General features: G+C 50.0%; 2 protein-coding genes across 3 annotated transcripts; one reads left to right on the top strand and one right to left on the bottom strand.

Moving 5' to 3' along the window:
- Positions 1–3592: 3592 nt before the first annotated feature.
- Igfbp1 (insulin like growth factor binding protein 1) lies at positions 3593–7954 on the top strand. 2 transcript variants are annotated; one of them, XM_059275613.1, is made up of 4 exons: positions 3593–3960; positions 5332–5498; positions 6402–6530; positions 7408–7954. In XM_059275613.1, the coding sequence occupies exons 1-4, from the start codon at positions 3603–3605 to the stop codon at positions 7537–7539; spliced, it is 786 nt and encodes a 261-aa protein (XP_059131596.1). In that variant the 5' UTR covers positions 3593–3602; the 3' UTR covers positions 7540–7954. The 2 variants fall into 2 exon arrangements, with proteins under 2 accessions (XP_059131596.1, XP_059131595.1); XM_059275612.1 differs by having other exon boundaries at positions 3593–3975; positions 5314–5498.
- Positions 7955–12114: 4160 nt separating this feature from the next.
- Positions 12115–18644, bottom strand: Igfbp3 (insulin like growth factor binding protein 3). The gene is made up of 5 exons (XM_059275002.1): positions 18116–18644; positions 14778–15004; positions 14208–14327; positions 13084–13228; positions 12115–12252 (listed from the first exon to the last, which is right to left on the bottom strand). Exons 1-4 carry the CDS (start codon positions 18519–18521, stop codon positions 13103–13105), a joined length of 879 nt encoding a protein of 292 aa, XP_059130985.1. The 5' UTR covers positions 18522–18644; the 3' UTR covers positions 12115–12252; positions 13084–13102.
- Positions 18645–19085: the final 441 nt, after the last annotated feature.

Raw genomic sequence — 19085 nt, 5'->3', positions numbered from 1 at the left:
TGACAGAGTTGGGAGTCAAAGTGGCATTTGGTGGCTGTTTGGTGTGTGTGCCTGTGAGCTAAGCAATGGAAACATTTGGGAAATCGATCATTGGAGAGAAAGAAGAGCCACTGTGTACAAGAGCAGCGATGATGGGACAACTGAATGCGTGCTGGGCAAGTACACAGCAGAGTAAACTATTAGGGCCGTGGCTCCTGCCTGGCACACAGTCCCAAATATTTGTCAGTGTTTTGCCTTCCCTGTGTTTCATTAAGGAAACATTTCAAGGGAGGACAGTGATTACAAGTTGAGGCAGTCAAAGGGAAACTTCAGAGCACAAATTCCCCTTCCAGAAGTAAAATTATTTAGGGACTTACATTCAAGCTACTCATTAAAATAACTTACAATGAAATGTTAGGGGCTGGAGAGATATGGTGTACTGTTCGTGTAGAGGACCTGAATTCAGTTCCCAGCCCCCATGTCGGGTGGCTCACAACCACCTGGAACTCCAGGGGGATCTGAAACCCTCTTCTGGACTCCAGGGGCACCTGCACTCACATGCAAACAGACCCTTCTGCCATACACACAATCATAAATAAACCCTTTTTAAAAATGAATGTTTATTTAAAATAAAAATGTTTTAAAATGGGAATCATTTGATCAATTTCTTAACAAGGTACTGACCTTGGGGCACCTTTGTCAGAGGGGGGAAAAAAGGCATAGTTGGGCATGGGAGCACACTATTGTGATCCTAGTATCCAGGAAGCTAAGGCAGGAGGATTGCTATGTGTTTGGGTCCAGTCTAGACCGTGTAGTGAGATCCTGTTTCAAATAAATAAATTGACAAGTAAACAAAAGTCGTGAGAGACACACTCATGAGATGGTGAGTGTCTGGGAGGAGGCTTGTCGCCTGATCTTACTCCAGTTGCTATGGCAGATGTTGATAAAAGTCGTGAGAGACACACTCATGAGATGGTGAGTGTCTGGGAGGAGGCTTGTCGCCTGATCTTACTCCAGTTGCTACAGCAGATGTTGATAAAAGTCGTGAGAGACACACTCATGAGATGGTGAGTGTCTGGGAGGAGGCTTGTCGCCTGATCTTACTCCAGTTGCTATGGCAGATGTTGATCCAGCAGCGTTTCTTCGCGACCGTCCAAGTTGATCAAAAGCCGGCTTTGCAAAGTTCAGTCACTTTTATGAGGCCAGGGAGCCGGGGGATGGGTAGCGGGGTAATTCCGTATTCTTTCTTTCAGGCCTGGGGAATCGAACACAGGGCCTTGTGCCTATCGGGGAAGCCTTCTGTCCCTCACCTATGTATATCTGCAGCCCAGTGCGATTGTACTTTATATAGCATAAGCACATGGTACGGATTCAGAAGGCTAAGGAAGGTCATAGGAAAAACCAACGTGTCCTCGGGCTCCTAAATCATGCCCTGCCCCGGTAGTCATCCTGCCCATTGTTCTGCACTCTTCTCAAGACATTCAATACATTGAGGGTCACAGCTGCTCCTGTGCACTGGCAGTGGGCCTATGTCCTCCCCTCCCAACGTTTCTTAGTATGGAGGTTTTCCTTCATTGAAGAATGCCTTTGTCGGGAAGGTTTCCCGTTAGGAAACAGAATTGTCTGTCTGACTGTGGACATTTAGGCTGTGTGTGGGACAGCTTTAGAGTGAGCTCTCATCATCTGTAGCCACGGGCTTGCACAGTCCTCTGGCGCCTGGGCTTTCAGACTCCCTTCGTCTTCCCAGCCAGCTCCTTCAGTGATGTCCACAGGCAGTGCAGTGACAGCACCAGAAGCTGGTCCACCTCCCCTGTCCCTCTCTGCGGAGTCAAGAAGGGTGTTTCTGTGGTTGGATGTGAACGATCAGCCTGTGCCTGTTGCCTATTGCTGTGTGGTGGAGTTGAGTTCCGAAATCCTCCACCCCTCCAGGGACTCTCCCTCAGCCCCTTTACCTGGCATAGTCCTCCCCATTCCTCAACTCCTGCCCCCTGAGTCCTCTCTCTTGTCGAGGGTTCTGCTGCTCACTGTGACCCACGGGCCCATCTTTCTGGCCCTTGGTGTTGTACTCCTTTATCTGTCAGGGCTTTGGCTGTACTTAGAATTCATGAGCCAGTCAGTCTCCGTTGACATCTCCCCTCATACCTGCTCCGTAGCAGGGCACCTGCACTGGTTCCTTTGAATGGAAGAATGACTGCTATGCATCAGTGTATGTGTGTTTAGAGTGCATTAGTCAAATCACCCAGAAAGCCATTTCCCCAAGGCTCAAACACAGGGAGCAGTCATGAACTTCTGGGTAACAGGGATGTGAGTTTCTGTCCAGGATGTTCCAGAGCAGTCTCTGTGACCTTGACCTGAAATCTCTCCTGCAATCTTTGTCTTCAATGTCCTTCTCTTGAGCCAGGGGCTAACGTTGAGGTCTCCAAGGCCTCAGGTCTGAAATACCACTCTTAAAGACCCTGAAGGGCTGGACTAGTATGTGAGCGGTGGTGGAACACTTGGGTAGTTTTCAGAATTCCACCCCACTCCGAACCATGGAGGGCAAACAAGAAGATCCAAACCATCGCTAGAGGCTGGTTGTTCTGAGTTAGCATCTGCCGTCGGGAGGCAGAGGTGAAGGTGGGTGGGAGGTGAAATCTAGAACTGGTACCCAGAAGACTCTCAGAGGCAAGGGGGGTGCTGATCAGTTTACTCTGGGAGGTTTGGGGGAGCTTCCAGGGTGTGTCCCATTTCTGATCGTCCTTAAAGGTTTCTAAGTTTTCCTTGTAGTATAAAAGGATGAAAAATGGGTCAGAGAAAGCTGTCATACTTGATCACGGATAAGAATCTCATCCAAGCTAGAATGTTAGACAGTTAGAGGTAGCTTGGGTCTGACTTCACAGCCATACAGAACAGGTTCCTGAGGCCCTGGGCCTCTCTCCTCTTTGGAGGGGCCATTGTGCTTTTGGAGTTGAAGCCGTGATAGTCCTGAGGTTGAACTATGGATTTCTTCCCTTGCTGGCTAGGGGCTTCTCCGGGAGGAAGGAGACACAACCATGGGCTTTGTTAGGGAGAATCCCACTTCTGTCCCCCACTTTGGGGCCTGAAGCCTTCTTGGCCTAACCTGTCTTTCCTTAGTCTCTTAGGCTCGCCCTGAGTCCACTTGAAGGGCCTGGTCGGCTAGGTCTTTGATGCCCCTTGAACAAAAACAAGTGCCCTCCCCCATCTGGCTACCATCTTGCTGTTAGAATTGGACTTCAGCTCCTGTCCTAGTTCATCACAACAGGACAAACATAGTAGGAAACTTGATCCCTTCCCCCCCACCCCCGCCCCCCTCCACCCACGGTTTGCGCAGAGCTCACAAGCAAAACAAACTTATTTTGAACACTGGGATCCTAGCACGCTGCCCCGACAATCATTAACCTGTGCCTCTGAGCCAGCCCTTCATAAGGCTCTGGCTACAACCAGCCAGCATCGTCCACTGCCTGCCACCACACAACCAGCGAGCAGTGAACACCGCACACGGCCATCTGCCCAGAGAGCTGTGACCACCGTTGTCACTACCACCTGCCCAGAGAGTTGTGAGCACCCAGCCACTGCTGCCTGCCTACGAGGTCTCATCCACTGCCGGCTGCGCTGGGGTTGCGATGCCTGAGTTCCTCGCTGTTGTTCCTTGGCGGTTCCTGATCCTCCTAGCCTTCCAAGTTGGCGTGGCCACTGGAGCCCCCCAGCCATGGCGCTGTGCGCCCTGCACTGCTGAGAGCCTGGGGCTCTGTCCCCCCGTGCCCGCTTCGTGCCCCGAGATTTCCCGGCCTGCCGGTTGTGGCTGCTGCCCGACATGTGCCTTGCCACTGGGTGCCGCCTGCGGTGTGGCCACGGCTCGCTGCGCCCAGGGACTCAGCTGCCGTGCCCTGCCAGGGGAACCTCGTCCCCTGCATGCCCTCACCCGCGGCCAGGGAGCCTGTGTACCAGAGCCTGCTGCCCCCGCCACGAGAACCTTGTCCAGCTCCGAGCTCGAAGGTACTGCAACCCCTCTCTCCCTCTAGATCTCTTGGCTGGGACACACACATCCTGCCTAGGCCACCAGAGGCCTATCCCGAGCCGATAGTGGGTGGGACAAAGACACTCTAGGCCCACTAAAAGCTTCCAGCTGTGATGGGCAAACAAATCACCCACTAAGGCCCATCGTTGCTTGGTCTTGTGGGGTGTGTGTGTATGTGTGTGTGTGTCGGGGGGGGGGCGGGGGTTGTATCCCAGGAAGGGTGGTCCAAGTGCCCAGTGCTTAGTGGAGAGCTGGGAAGAGCGTTCACAGACTGGTAGTACTTGGTGTCTCAGTGGGGTGAAGGGAGCGATGGAGCTGCCAGGAGGGTGGGGTGCTGGCCCAAGCACATAACGCCTCCCCCGGGGGTCCTGCCCTTGGCAGGTCAGTGGCTCAAGGGTCCAGGAAGGTTTAGGATGGAAGCCTTCCCGCTGCCCCCCAGGGGGTTTGCAATGTCCTTTGTAGCATATATCCTGCCACGCAGTATGTGCTTCCCAGATGTTTACAGAACATAATGTGAAAATTTAGGCCCGAACCTTCGCTTCCATTCATTGCTATAGACAAACAGTGTTTGATGTGTATGTTGTCTGCTAGGAATCTGACAATCAGGTTCTTTCCTGAATTTAAGCACTGGTTTGTTTGTAGTAGGAAGCTTGGGAAATGCCTCTTCCTCTGCTCCAGCCCCCTATCTCCCCATCTGGGCTACATGCACGTCCTGTGTGGGTGTGGAGGAGCCCCGTGGTTCCATACTCTGACGGGAAGCTGTACTGCAAGCATGTGACCCTTTGGAGTAAATGAAATTAGAGCTACCCCGGAGGTCCTCTGAAAGGGACACCCGCCTCCCCCTCCCCCCCAGCAGCGGGGTGTGACTCCTCCATTGTTTCTCCCCGTGAGCCTTTCCAGGCTCTGTCTGCAAGGTGTTTAATGATGTCCTCCTCTGTGAGGGGATGCACAGAGGTGACAGTGTGTGGGAAGGCAGGATTCCCAGGAGAGCCAAGGGGTCGAGTCTCATCACTAGTGGGCTCAGGAATTGACCCTAGTCCTTGGCTTCTTCAGGGTTATATTCTTGCTCTTCCCTCACCAAATTGTGCATGATGCTCCCTCTGCCCTGGGGCTTCCCTGCCCTGCCTCTTCCTGACATATACTATTTTCCCAGAAAAGAATTAGTATTGCTATTTGGTCATAATTGTTGCCAAAAGCCGTTGGTGAAAAATCCGATTTCACCAGGGCCATTCTAGATTGGTTCTAAGGAGAAGTAGTGACCGGGCACAGGAACGATCCCTCCAGGGCCTCATGGATTTGTGGTGCTTGCTTTGCAGAGGCAAAGGCTACTGTAGCCCCTGAGGATGAGCTTCCCGAGAGCCCAGAGATGACAGAGGAGCAGCTACTGGAGAGCTTCCACTTGATGGCCCCCTCCAGTGAGGACCGGCCCATCCTGTGGAACGCCATCAGCAACTACAACAGCATCCGGGCCCGAGAGATCGCTAACCTCAAGAAATGGAAGGTGAGACCCTCCACGTAGACCCTTAGGCTTATCTCTAAGTGAAGATGTTGGTCTAGAGAATTTCTGAAAGGCACTGAGCATACTGAAGCTGAGCATAGAGGAACAACTACTCCCATTCCTGCTGTATTTTTGCCTCCTTAAAAAAATATGGCAAAATACACAGAGCATAAAATTGGCCATTTTCAGTTTAAGTTTCTTTGTCCCTAAGTGCATTCAGCAATTGTTGCCACCGTCCAGCCCCACAGTTTTTCCAGCCTCCAATTCTCAATCCAGGAAGAACTTCTCTAGTTTAATGGCTGGTTTTAATTTGATCACTTGGGGGCGACAGAGAACCAAAATTAGAGATAAATTACAGAGGCCTTTAAAAAAGTACACTCAATGAAGCGAAAGAATTTTTAGGGACACTTTAGAATTTCATCCGGAAATTATGGAAAGAATAAGAAATCTCATTCTGATCTCAAGCTATCCAGATGAGTGCCTTGCTCCACAATCAACGTGGCATATGTTAATTGCAAGGACAGTTGTTCGAAAATCTAGATATTTCTGATGCTAAATTCCACATACAGAGATTGAGCCCACTGTCATTCCCACTAGAGTGCAGGTGCCCAAATTACTCAGCAGATGGCAGGGGTTGGGAAGCATTGTATACCATTGGCTAGGTTCTTACCAGGATGTCACTAATCAAGTCTTTAAAAAAAATGCCACCCAGTGAGGATGTGGATGGAGTTCCCATCCTTTACCCACACAGCTCAAGCCTGAGACCAACTTGTCCCACTCACAGATGGGAAAAAATACCTGGGGACAGCATATGTTTGACCCATATCCCTAGATGTCCCAGTCTAAATGTCTAAAATGATAAATCTCTTTTCTTGTATTCATGCTAATATAAAATGATTCTTCTAGGAGCCCTGCCGACGAGAACTCTATAAAGTGCTAGAGAGGTTGTCCGCAGCTCAACAGAAAGCAGGGGATGAAATCTACAAATTTTATCTGCCAAACTGCAACAAGAATGGATTTTATCACAGCAAACAGGTAGGTGGCTTTGCTACTGCTTCTTCTTGTATGCTAGCTCTGCTCTTCCACATTCAGTAAAGCCTCACAGTTTTTACATCAAATGATTTCTAGGCACAAGTACACAACATGGATGGCTTTTCCAAGTGAGATCCCTCCCTGCACAGTTGGGAGAAGCTAGTCCTTAGAAAGAGGTGTGGGATGGATGAGGAACACTTCAGCCAGTAGAGGGGGCTAAGCATTAGTGTGATGAGTGAGGAGCCCCTGAGCTAGTAGGGAGGACTACTTTCACTCAGATCAACAGAGTGAAGCCAGTAGGGAGGAGCATCTTCACTCAGATCAACAGAGATGGGTGCTCCAAATGCTGACACTCAGGTTTCAGTTCCTTGCAACTAGAGGAAAGGGACACGGTCAACTTAGGAGACAGACATCCCGCTTTCTCTCTTCCCACAAATAAAAACAAACTCTGTAGTAAAATACAGTACGGCTTTGTGCTATGCCCAGTAATAAATGGGATCCAACAAGTCAGGGCTTAATTTTAAGGATCCTTTAGGACTCAGAGAAGTTCAGGTTCTGGGATTACACTCAGAAAACCCGAGGTCTAGGTCCAGCTGAGTGATTGAGGTGGTTAATCAAAGAGGTCCATTGCTGGGCTCCTTTGCCATCAAGGCCATGAAGCAGATAATTGTGAAAACACTGTACCATTGAACAAATGTGTGAGACCATTATCCCACGTGCCACACAGCAAGTGTCTCCATTTTGTCATGACCACCAGAAGGGCATTGACATTGCTGAGCCTTAGCTAGTAGGTGGCTGTGCAGTGCTCAGCCTCGCTCAGGGACAGGGTGGCCAGAGCTCCCACTGCCTGCTGCTCCTGACCTTGCTCCTGTCTTTACAGTGTGAGACATCCCTGGATGGAGAAGTGGGGCTCTGCTGGTGTGTCTATCCATGGAGTGGGAAGAAGATCCCTGGGTCTCTGGAGACCAGAGGGGACCCCAACTGCCACCAGTATTTCAATGTACAAAACTGAAGACTTCCACACATGTTCTCTCACACCAAATATTTAAGTATATAGTATATTTATACTCTGGAGCACACCATTTTATATATGTGTATATGTATATATCCAGGAACTACTTTTTATACTCCACATACTGCTTGATGGTATGTGTTGGTTCGTATTTATTCACTGTAAGTTTACGTTTTTCTACACAGTTACTTGTGCTATATTAATTTATATATCATGAAGCACTTCTCATCACGTATATGTAAATACTACGTCTCAGCTATTCCAAAGTCCATTCTTCTGGTTTGAAAGGGCAGAGTGATACTGCCTAGAACATGCGCAAGTCAATGTGAGGTAGAGAGTTTTCCAGTGGGTTTAAGGAGGAAAGTTAGCCAAGGATCTCCTCTCTGCATCCCACAGATCTGTGTCTGATGCCCATTTGCCAGGAAAGTTAAGATGTTGACTATGTAATCAAAGCTAAATGTGGAAACTTGCATCCGGTTTATTTTTAAATGCATATCTGGAATAAATACTCTACCTGCAAGTCCTGTTGTCCCTGTGGAGTCCCAGCCTCATCTTTGTTCCTGCGATCTCTTTACCTTTCACCCACACCTGACTCTGAGTCTGCTTTGGGGATAGACAGCGTGATAGATGTGCTTTGATCGTGTGGCCCCATTATTAAGCAGCATCAGGCCCCTGTCTGGGTCACACTAGAGATCCCTTCCCCTCTCGGCCCATCTCTTTCTCCCCAGAGTCCTCAGCCTCTTCTCTCCTTAACACTCTTCAACTTATTAATAGGCCCAGGTTTCCTCTAGCTGGAACACAGGTACAGACAAGTAGGCACTGGCTTCTTGTGCTTTTGAGACAGGGTCTTACTGTGTAGCCCAGGCTGGTCTAAAAGTCACAGCAATTCCCCTGCCTTAGGCTTCAAAGTGCCCAGGGCCACCATGTGCAGTTTTTGGATTGCTTTTGTTCTCGAGCCTTCTCCCCCTCTTGGAGTCACCATCCACCTTTGCCACAGCTGGTCAGCAGCACATGCTCCTCCCTCTAGTTTCCAGGCCAAAGCCCCATCCACAGCTGGACAGCAGCACATGCCCCTCTCTCTAGTTTCCAGGCCAAAGCCCCAGCCCCAGCCCCAGCTCCAGTCTTCTCCATCCCTCCATTGTCCATTTCTCGAAACTGACCCAGGTGGCCTGTCAGAAGCCATCTTGCCTGATGCTTGCCCCTCCCCGTGCTGAATGTTCCTGGCCTCTCGCTGCTTCCTATCTTTCCATAGCGTTCCGTGTCAGATTATTCCACTCAGGCTGCCTCCAGCCCTGCCTACTGATGTCTGAAAGGGAAGCTGAGGCTTCTTCACTGCCTCTTCTCCAGGGAACCAGACATCTCCCACTTCCCTATGTGTGAAGGTCACTGGGCACAGCAACCTTTAGGATTGGTGATGGCTAACTCCTAGGGTTGGAGGGCAGCGGAGGAGAAGGCAGAGTCAGAGGAGTGTCTAGCTGGGAGGTTGGGAGAAGCAGCAGGTAAAGAAAGAGCAAGAGGAAAAGCAGGCGGGCATGAGTCCTTGAAGGGCTTAGAACATTTAAAGAGGACTTGCTCAAGTATTGCCTCTTGTGGCAAGTATTATTACCTTGCCACAGAGCCAGAGCCGGTAGGGTACACACATCTGTCTATGACCTATCTTCTGTTGGCATTTAACTATCTGTCATCTGTCTCTCTAGCTCTTTATCTTTTATATGGCAAATGAACTCAGGGCCTCATACTTACAAGGCAAGTGTTCTGCCTCCAAGCCATCTCCTTAGCTCTACCAATTTATCACTTAACAACCATCTCTCTATATAGTCCCCAGCACTTACTTACTCTTCAACCATCTATTTGTCTGACTTTGAATTCCATCTGTCAATCCATCCATCCATCATCTATGCACTCATCTACCTGTCAATGGAGATTCATTGTGAAGAATTGGTTCATGTGCTAGGGAAGGCTGAGAAGTCCCAACATCTACCCCAGGGAAGCTGGTACTGTGATCAGTCTGAGGCTGAAGACTTGAACACTGGTGACTTAATGATGTAATTTCCACTTTAACGGTCAGAGAAGATAAATGCCAGGTAGGAAGGAAGAATTCTCCCCTTTTGTTTTATTCAGACTCTGAGCAGATGGCACAATGTGTAATGTGGATGGTGGTGGTGGTGGTGGGTGTCAGGGAGTCAGTGTGCACATCTCATCAGGAGACACTCACAGATATACTTGAAATGATGTTAACTTTGTACACATCGTGGCCTGGTCAAGTTGATATGAAGAAATGACCATCACAAGCATGGACAGGTGAAAGGTCAGAGGTGAAGGGGTGAGGGCAAGGAAGGGTATGTGAACTGGTAGGTCCAGGTAGGTTAGCCCAGTGGGTTTGTGAAGAAGCATCACCATGTGGCTCACACCTCTGCCATGGCACCAAAGGGCCTGCTAAGTTTCTGTCCTGGATTCCTAGAGGCTCAAACATGAGGGTGATGCACTCTGGATCTGGCTTCAGGGCACGTGGTGGCCAGTGTATGCTGCCCCTCCACCCCAAGTGAGTTCAGTGTCCATTGTTGAAGTGTCAATCAGCACAGCACTCCAAGGGTACTACCCTCTGATTTTTCTTGGTTCCCACCCTGTGGTCATACTGTACACCCCCAGATCTCCAAACACTCATAGAACCAATTTTTTTGTTTGTTTGTTGTGTCCAACTCTGTGAACACTTAGGATGTCTGTTGGATGACTTTAAACATGACTCTAAACAGGCAATTACTGTATGTGGTTTGATGCTATGGTCCCAGGATGTACTTGAAGTTATTTTGGCAAGGGACAGTTGTGCCAAAGCCAGAGAGGGACTGAGGTACCAGGAGCCCTCCCAGCATCCTTTGGGGGTTCTCCTCCTTTTCTGGATTCGATTCACTTCCCTTCTTCAAGCACCCAGCAGCAGAAAGGCTAGTGACGTGTAGGATGTGCCCATCTTACCATGCACATCATGTACCTGGGGAAGCTGCTCTGAAGACCTGAGGCCCAAACTGGAGAGGCAAGGACCAGACTGTCATGGAGACAGCCTACTTTAACTGTCTAGATCATAATAACCACCCACACAACCTACTGGACCCAGATATTCCTCTGTATGTGGCCTGATGCTGCGTGGATGTCAGAGAAGAGGCCACAGCAGCTGCCCCACTGAGATTCTTTTGTTGGAGATGGACTCAGCTATGTCTAGTAATGTCCATGACATCTTCTACTATGTCTAGAAGATTCTGCCCTCATGGAGTAATCTCACCAGTGACTCAAGACCCAGATGCAAACAAAAGGAGCCGGGCATTTTTTTTAAATGATAAAAACTTTATTTACTATTTATAAATACATTGCAAGACAAACTTTTCAAAAATACATTTTTCCCCCAAAAACTTAATTAAAAAAATAAAGGAAAGCTGATAGGCAGGCAGAATGTCTTGAGATTCCTTTGAGCTCTCAAGACAAGCTCTGTACAGCGCATGTCCACCCCGTGGGATGCAGTGCGGTCTCCTCGCACCCTCTGTTGCCAGACCTCCTTGGCCTTGGCCTTGGGGAGAGCAGCCCCGCCTCCAGACACGGGCTCCTGTCCTGGGGCGTGCCTGGGGTTACATCACCTAGCATCTCTAACGTTTTACCTAAGATTATCTAGTACAGATTCTATTATATTTGGGCTATGTCGTATACACTGTTAACAATTACGAATGTATTTTATCTGCATATATGCGTGAATTATAAAGAAAGTCTGAGAAGGACCTTAAGATCAACAACGGGTAATTCTCTAGGTGGTCTTGCCAGGCTCTCCAACAAGCCACTCCTCTTTCCTGTTTAGATAGGAAGGAGGGGGAAGATGAAAATAAACCTTTTTTTTCTTAAAAAAAAAAAAAAGCTTGCCGTGCCTCCCCTCCCCCCTCCCCCACAGTAAATTTTATTTTGAGAAGTTGGACAAGAAAACACTGTTTTTTTTTTGAAATCATCTGAAGAACTAACTGTACCATTATTTGTGACATCTCTGAACGTGGAGGCTGACACTCACTGCTCCTCCCACCTGGGGACCATCTGCTGACAACGGAAGGTCCTCGTCCTCGTTTTTTATGGGCTCCCAGAGTGCCTTAGAACATTCCTGGTCAGTTTTAATCAGAGAGATTTCACCTATTCTCTCCCACAGTTCCCAAGTAGATCAGGTCACTGGCAGATAATGGGCCAGGCCCTTGGTTCAGAGATGACATCCTAAGGGCCATGAGCCTCAGGAGTCTGTGTCCAGATGTCCTGGTGACTTGGTTAGGGGTTTCCCCATGCTCCATAGTGCCTGCACTCATTTACAGGGAATGGAAAGAAGATTTTTCTATATCGGCAACAGAACCTCTCAAGTCAGGAAGGCAGAGGGCCAGCAGCACTGGAGCCCCGTGTTGGGGGGGTGGGTTAGCGGGGAGAGGGCATCCGTGGCCTGGAGTACATGAGTGTTTTCATAGGAAGCAACAGGAAAATTCAAACTGCGTTTTTGTTGACTACCGGAGAGTAGAAGGATGATCAAGTTTACTATTTAAACAACCAGAGGCATTTCAAAAATCTGTCTAAACTTTGGTTTTTTTTGTTTTTAATCAGTTCACCACAAAAAAGAAATATAAGTCAAGGCTGTAGCCAGCTGCTGATCATGTTGTTGGCAGTCTTTTGTGCAAAATAAGGCGTATTTGAGCTCCACATCAACTAAAAAAAAAAAGAGTAAGACATACATTGAAATAACTACCTCTAAAATCCAAAGGACTCAGCCTTTCACTCAGCCCCCAAGCACTCAGTGTGACACTGTGAGAAAGGGGCGGGGCCTCAGTCTATTCTTTCTCAACCAATCAAAGAACACTGTAAGATACTTTCATTGTTAAAAAGTATTACCCCCAAATTAGAATTATTTTTCCAACTTACGAGAAAAATTTTTAACTAAAACTGAATATTTTTCTGTCTATTAATATTATCTTGAGAAAACATAGCATATTTATTCTTTCTCATAATTGCTTCATTCCCCCATGAAGACAAACCACAGAATTTCTGTAGATTAGAGTTTTACTTAAAAAAAAAGAATATCTTCAGTGTTTGCATATGAAAGAGTGTGGGCCTGTGGTGGCACATGCCTTTGATCCTAGCACTGGGGAGGCAGAGGAAGATGGACCGCTGTGAGTCCAAGGCCAGCCTGATCTACAGAGTGAGTTCCAAGACAGCCAGGGCTACACAGAGCAATACTGTCTTGAAAAACCAAAAACCAAAAAAAAAAAAAAAAAAAGTGTATATTTTAAGTCATTTAGAATAGGTATCTTTGAAGCCACACTGACCCTGGCCTTGAGTGTGTGGTTGGGTAGGGACCTCCTTCTCCCTGAACAGTCCCCTTTGTCTTCCTCTCTTTGGGGCCCGGCTGCAGCTCCTGGGCCAATAAGCCCAGGATGAGGGGTGGTTGGACATCTGGTGGCCATAGCTGCCCCTAGCAATTCTCCGGATTCTCAACCACTTTCAGAGGGAGCTGCCCCGGGACCTAAACCCTTGGCTTACGTGGCACAGCAGGTGGTATCTACTGGCTCTGCACGTTGAGGCAGTGCACGTCATCTCTGCCCTTGGTGTCATAGCCAGGCAAGGGCTGTCCGTACTTGTCCACGCACCAGCAGAAGCCACGTTTTCTGCCTTTGGATGGGCGGCACTGTGGGAGGGGGAGACAGGACATGAATACCACACGCATTGGTACCACACACATTGGTACCACACGCATTGGCTAGTTTTACGTCACTTGACACAAGCTACAGTCATCTGGGAAGAGGGAACCTCAGCTGAGAAAATGTCCCCACCAGACTGACAAGTGGATGAGCCTGTGGTGCATTTTCTTGATGGATGATTGATGGGGTAGGGCCTAGCTCCATGGACAGGGCCACCCTTTGGCAGGGAGTCCTGGGTGCTATAAGAGAGCAGGCTGAGCAACCCATGGGGAGCAAGCTAGTAAGCAGCACTCCTCTATGGCCTTTGCTACAGTTCCTGCCGTGACTTTCTTCAGGGATGGACCGTGATATGAAGGTGTAAGTGAAATAAACCCTTTCCTCCACCAATTGTTTAGTCATGATGCTTTTCACAGCAATAAAAACCCTAACCGAGACACTGTGTTTAAGCTGGTAACCCAAGTGGTTACCCAGTGTTCAGCTGGCCTGAGGTAAAATTATGATGGTCATGACTCCTAAAGAGCCACCCATGTGTAGGTGGGGGTGTACATCCATGCATGCCTGTGTGTGCTCTAACCTCTCTGGGGAAGCTGGAGGTGCGGCTGAGCTTTCTTCGTCTTGTGGCTGTCAGGCTGGATCTCTCAGATCTCACGTCCAGCCTCATCTCTGGTCTCGCCTTAGTGGAAGTGTGCTGAGCTGGTCAGTGGATAGTGTAGAGCTCAGGCTCCCTGATGCAGACTACTGTACAAACACTGGAATGTGGACATGCTGTGGTGAGCATTGTTTACTTCTGTCTCCTAGAGTCATGTGAACTACCTAGTTAGAAAGCTACCTAAAATATCGCCACTAGGTGATGCATACGTGTATCAGAAGGGGGCCACACCAGTTGAGGCTCCTGCAAACTGAGACTGATTCCCCACTGGGCCAATGGAGAAAGGAGGGAGAGAACATCCTGGGGACCCCACTCACCTGCTTCTTCTTATAGAACCCCTTCTTGTCACAGTTTGGGATGTGGACACCTCTGGGACTCAACACATTGAGGAACTTCAGATGATTCAGGGTGTCTTCCATTTCTCTGCGGCAGGGACCCTGAGGACACAATTATTGTTTTGACAATCTCCCAATGGCCACAGGACCAGCCCAGAAGGAACCTGTGACATGCCTCTCTAGGACATTCTGCTCGCGTCAGCGAGAAGGTCCTGGGAGGACGCTAACCATCACTCCGTGTCTTCTGCTCTCTCAAGAGTACAACTAAGTTTGTGGAAAGTGATCTAAGAATAGGCCAGTAGGCTTCGGGAAGTCCACCGAATAAAATCAAGCCGTCTTATGGGAAGTCTGTTCCTTAACTGCGGGGCCCACCACACACTTTACTAGTACACTTTAGCTTGAACTTTCCAAGAGTCTCTGACATAGGAGGTGGGGCCTGGAAGAGAGAAGCTGCCCATTCATCAGCTAGGACCCCTGGGACTTGCTACATGAAGACTGTCTTGGGGTGTTTCTTTCGAGTGCCCCCCTCCCAACAAGAGGAAAAGGTCTCACATATTCTGTCTCCCGCTTAGACTCAGAGGAGAAGTTCTGGGTGTCTGTGCTCTGTGACTCATAGTCAACTTTGTAACGCTGGCTGTCCCTGGCATGGCCTTTTTTGATGACATCCATCTTCGCATGGAGTGGATGGAACTTGGAATCAGTCACTCGGTGTGTGCTGGGGACAGCCTGACTTTCCACACTCCCAGCACTGTGGTCCTCCTCAGATTCACTGATGTTTCCTGGAAAAGAACATGGCGATAAGGAAATGATCATTATTGGCAAAGGAATAATAATCTTTTCAGAACCAGGTCACACCTAAAAGACAAAGTCATTCAAAAATTCTTAATAAGTTAAGAAAAAGGCAACTGGATAAAGCATTCTAGAATACTACCCGTTGTACCCCGACTGCTTTACTTCAGGAAATCATCTGTTAGAAAGTTACTCTGCCATGTGGTTTTACTATGCAGCGCCAAGTGAAGGCAGTGGATGCTTATGAAGCCCTTCAACAGATGAGAAAGCAGCCAGCTCCACCTGTCACCGGCAGGGGGCAGTCATGCACCATGGAATGCTGCTATGGAGCTGATCAGAAAACTCACAGGAGATTCCAAATGTGGTCCTCTCAGCCCTGGGTACAGCTGTTGGGGGGTGGGACAATGTGAAAAAAAAAAAAATCCCCACCCAGTGGCAGCATCACACTGGCCTGGGATTCCAATATTCAAAACTCAGGTTTGCTGTGAGCTCTAGTTTCATGTGAAGTATCTCACTTCAGGGACCTGCAGAATCTTGTGGGCATGTGAGAGAGGTTTATTTCTGAGGTGCCTGTATATCTTTCAGTTTCAAGGTCCACACAGACTTTGTGTATTGGGTGGGAGGGGCACTTTCTTGGGCAAACCTTTCCCATTGCCCTCAGCAGTGAGCACACAGAATGCAGATAGCACCAATGTACTGCCCACAGCTTAGACCACTAGGTGCCAAGGTGCATTTACTACCTTGGAGAGAGGAAGGGGAGCTAAAAAGAAAACTCCTTTTGGGAGGGGCCTCTCATAATCCAAGGTGCTAAGGGGAGGGTCCTAACTGATCCCAGTGCTGGAAGGCTAATAGATTAATTTGGATCTTATGTATGTGACTAGATTTGTGGCTAGACAGGAAGTCAGACTTCGCCACTCCAACTTGTAGTAAGAGCCCCATGGGGATCCAAAGCCAGATGATCAGCCCCTGACGATGCCCAGCTCTGAACTCCAAAGCTTCAGGTTCAACCTTCAGGTCTTGGCTACAGAATTCCTTTGCTCCCATGAATTAAAAGCCCTCCTAGCAGGAAGGTCCAGTTGGCTCTCCAATCTAGTTCCGAATTTACTGTCTGGGTGCAAGGTGCGGGGCTCCAGCTGGCCTCTTTTTTTTTTTTTTTTCCCTCTCAGGAAATGCCAGGCTGGGGCATCCTGCCCATGGGGAAGACACGAGTCTCTGGCTCTAGGCCAAAAGAAGCAAATGCTTCACTCTCTGGAAATTGCCAGAGGGCTGCAAAGTCCACTGTTTAGAGTAACGGCCCTTCAGGACCCCAGGGAGACCCTCTTGCCCACGGGCCTCAGTTTCTCACCTACCAAATAGCTCCCAGAGTCCATCTGCAAAGCTCTCAATGAATTCTGTGCCTTCTCAAGCACAAATTCCCAGGGTCTAGACCAGCACCTGGCAGAGACTTGGTTTCAATTTGCTTTAATCTTAGTGGTTTTTCTTTTTGGAAGTATAGGGACAGAGGAAATGCTAATATGTAAATAAAAGTATTTGTCTTCCAAGAAGCTGAAGTAATTTCTTAAACTCCCTTTGTTTGTTTGTTTGTTGACCTTAGACTGCTGATTAGGGGAGAATATGGTTCAACTTAAAAAGGTAATTGTGAATTGTATCACAGAACTATCATTCCCTCCCCTACCCCCATGGATATTAGAAGCCACTGAACTATTTTACAATTACAGCTCACATCAATTTATACTATAGCGCTTACTAACAGTGGTCGTTAAGCCTAACTCAAAATGGCAATGTTGGTATTTCTTAGGATCGCTTCTGGGATACCACTGAATGCACTCGAAGTCAAAGACACACAAGGCAAACAGCCTAATTTTGCTTTTGACTTGAGTCAGCGAAACAACTGGGGTCTTTGCCAGGAATCCGGTGCTTCTCAGGGATGAATAAACCAGGACCTGCCTGTACCTGGGATTGTGAGCTCTGCAGCCACAGCAATCATAAAGGGACCGTTGGTCCAGCTAGCCGTGGTCCCAGGGGCTTGCTCCGCACCATCTGCCCGCCTTATGTGGGGAAACCCGAGAATTCTAGCCTTCGTCTGTGCTGGGCAAGAACTTGACTCACATAACTAAGCTGAGACTGGCTAAGAATGCTGGACATTTCGAACAACAGCTGCCAAATCCATTTAAGTCTGTCTGTCTTTCTTTCTTTTTCTTCCTAAGGGAACAACGCGATGTCCTTACAATGGCCGCCTGCTTGATAAGACCAGCCCCAGGAAGGATAACTGCCAAGCGTTTGCGATTTTCCTTTCAGGGGCTGCTTCCGCTGCACCCCACTCATTCTGCATCGAATTATGAAGGCGGAACATTCCTGGGTAGTCTCTGCTTCAGACGCCTGGATCTGCACTGCCCGTACCCTACGTACCTGGGACATGATCCCCGAAGCCCTCAGGCGCGGGATAGTGCCTACTGGGACAAACGGGGCTCAAACCCTATTGTAGCTCCTGGTGATGTTGAGCAGTTCTGAAGTTTTTGAACTTTAGATTACACAACCTTAAAGACACCAGGACTCTAATTCCATCTCGTTAGTTTTTGGATAAACGGGGACACAATACTGCTTTGCCCATCAGCCCGTGCAAAAACGTTAGTATCTTTCAAGACAAGTGCCAACCAACAAACCTTCCTGGTCCTGACCCGATCCCGGATTCCCATGCTCATGCTTCCCTGGGATAGACAGACGCCTTCCCAATTGTGGAGAATGGAAACTCAGGTCCACAGTTGGGCTACAGAGCCCAAACCCAGGCATCTGCGCTCAGCGAGACTCTCCAATGACCAGGATCCGTCCTCTGGCAGTCTACTTTGGTATCCTTTTGTCTTGCCACGGAAATTTACCGGTTTTCCTGGACAGCATTTTGCAACTTACAAGAAAGCTGCACTTTGAGAAGCGAGCAAGTGGAGCGATGGCCGCGGGGACCCCTTCGCCTCCCAGGGCCGGTCTCGCCACTAACACCTTCTGGATGAGCCATGTGAAGCCTCTGAAGCCACAGGCTCTGCCTGCCCGCCACCCGCGCCGGGTCCCAGGGAGTGCTCTCGGCGCACGTGGTGCGAACTGCTTACCTGGAGCGGGTTGGGAGGGCAGGTAAGCGCTCAGGCTGCCGGTGGCGCTGGCGTTGGCGCAGAACCCGCGCCCGTTCAGCAGCGCCTTCAGCGGGTACTGCTCCCCGGGCCGTGGCTGGCAGCGGAGGCTGTTGCCGCAGCGCTCGGTGTAGACGCCGCACGCGTCGCCTTCGCGCAGCGCGCAAGTCAAGCAGCAGCCGCAGCCCGGTTCTCGCACCAGCTCCGTGCACGGGGGCGTGGTGGGCGGAGGCGCGCACTGGGCTAGCGCGCGCGCGTCGCACGGTTCGCAGCGCACTACGGGGCCCGCGCCCACCGCGCCCGCGCCGGCTCGCGCCACCGGCGGCCCGCGGAGCAGAGTGAGTGCGGTGAGCGCAGCCGCCCAGAGCGCGGGGCGCGCGGGATGCATGGCGCCGGGCGGAGAGACTGCGGCTCGGCGGACCGGAGCGGAGTGGAGCGGAGCACGCGGGACGAGGCTGCGGGATGTGCGGAGCGAGCAGCAGGTCCTCAGCGTCCAGCAGCCGCGCTAGCTCGCATCTGGGCAGCCCGGGCGCGCAGGCCGATATATAGAAGCTGGGGTGGCGGAGGACACGCCCCGGAACGGCGCGGGTGGGGGGTGGGCCGGCGCAGGCTCCGCTCCAGGGCCCGCGCCTCCCCGGGAAACGGGACCAAGGACGGGGGCGCGCTGCGCGCGTCTTCACTGGGCACCTGCTCCATGTGCGCACGCCCTGCACTCGGGCCTCCCCTTCTTTCCCGGGGACCGGGGGCGCTTCCGGCCACCTTGCTGTCTCTTGCGTCCCAGTCACTTGAGGGCCTCTGATTCCCCCTAATGAAATGACTCCCAGCCAACTTGGCGCCCAGGACCCTGCAGCCCCTCCCCCTGGATGCCGGGTTTAGGTGGCCCTCCTGCACTGATTTATGTCTGGAAAGCTGGCGGGCGCATTCAACTCCTGTGTACTTCGCAAAGTTTCTG

Source organism: Peromyscus eremicus, chromosome 10 (genome assembly GCF_949786415.1).
Source record: "Peromyscus eremicus chromosome 10, PerEre_H2_v1, whole genome shotgun sequence".
Taxonomy (NCBI): Eukaryota; Metazoa; Chordata; class Mammalia; order Rodentia; family Cricetidae; genus Peromyscus; species Peromyscus eremicus.
This window is presented reverse-complemented; position numbering and strand designations above follow the sequence as displayed.

Excerpts from the sequence above, each read along its gene's own strand:
- Igfbp1 (XM_059275612.1), top strand. The coding sequence starts at position 3,603 with ATGCCTGAGTTCCTCGCTGTTGTTCCTTGGCGGTTCCTGATCCTCCTA. Across the intron at positions 3,976-5,313 it reads GTCCAGCTCCGAGCTCGAAG|AGGCAAAGGCTACTGTAGCC; the intron begins GTACTGCAACCC and ends CTTGCTTTGCAG. Across the intron at positions 5,499-6,401 it reads CTAACCTCAAGAAATGGAAG|GAGCCCTGCCGACGAGAACT; the intron begins GTGAGACCCTCC and ends TGATTCTTCTAG.
- Igfbp3 (XM_059275002.1), bottom strand. The coding sequence starts at position 18,521 with ATGCATCCCGCGCGCCCCGCGCTCTGGGCGGCTGCGCTCACCGCACTC. Across the intron at positions 15,005-18,115 it reads GCCCTCCCAACCCGCTCCAG|GAAACATCAGTGAATCTGAG; the intron begins GTAAGCAGTTCG and ends GTTCTTTTCCAG. Across the intron at positions 14,328-14,777 it reads CTAAGCGGGAGACAGAATAT|GGTCCCTGCCGCAGAGAAAT; the intron begins GTGAGACCTTTT and ends TTGTGTCCTCAG.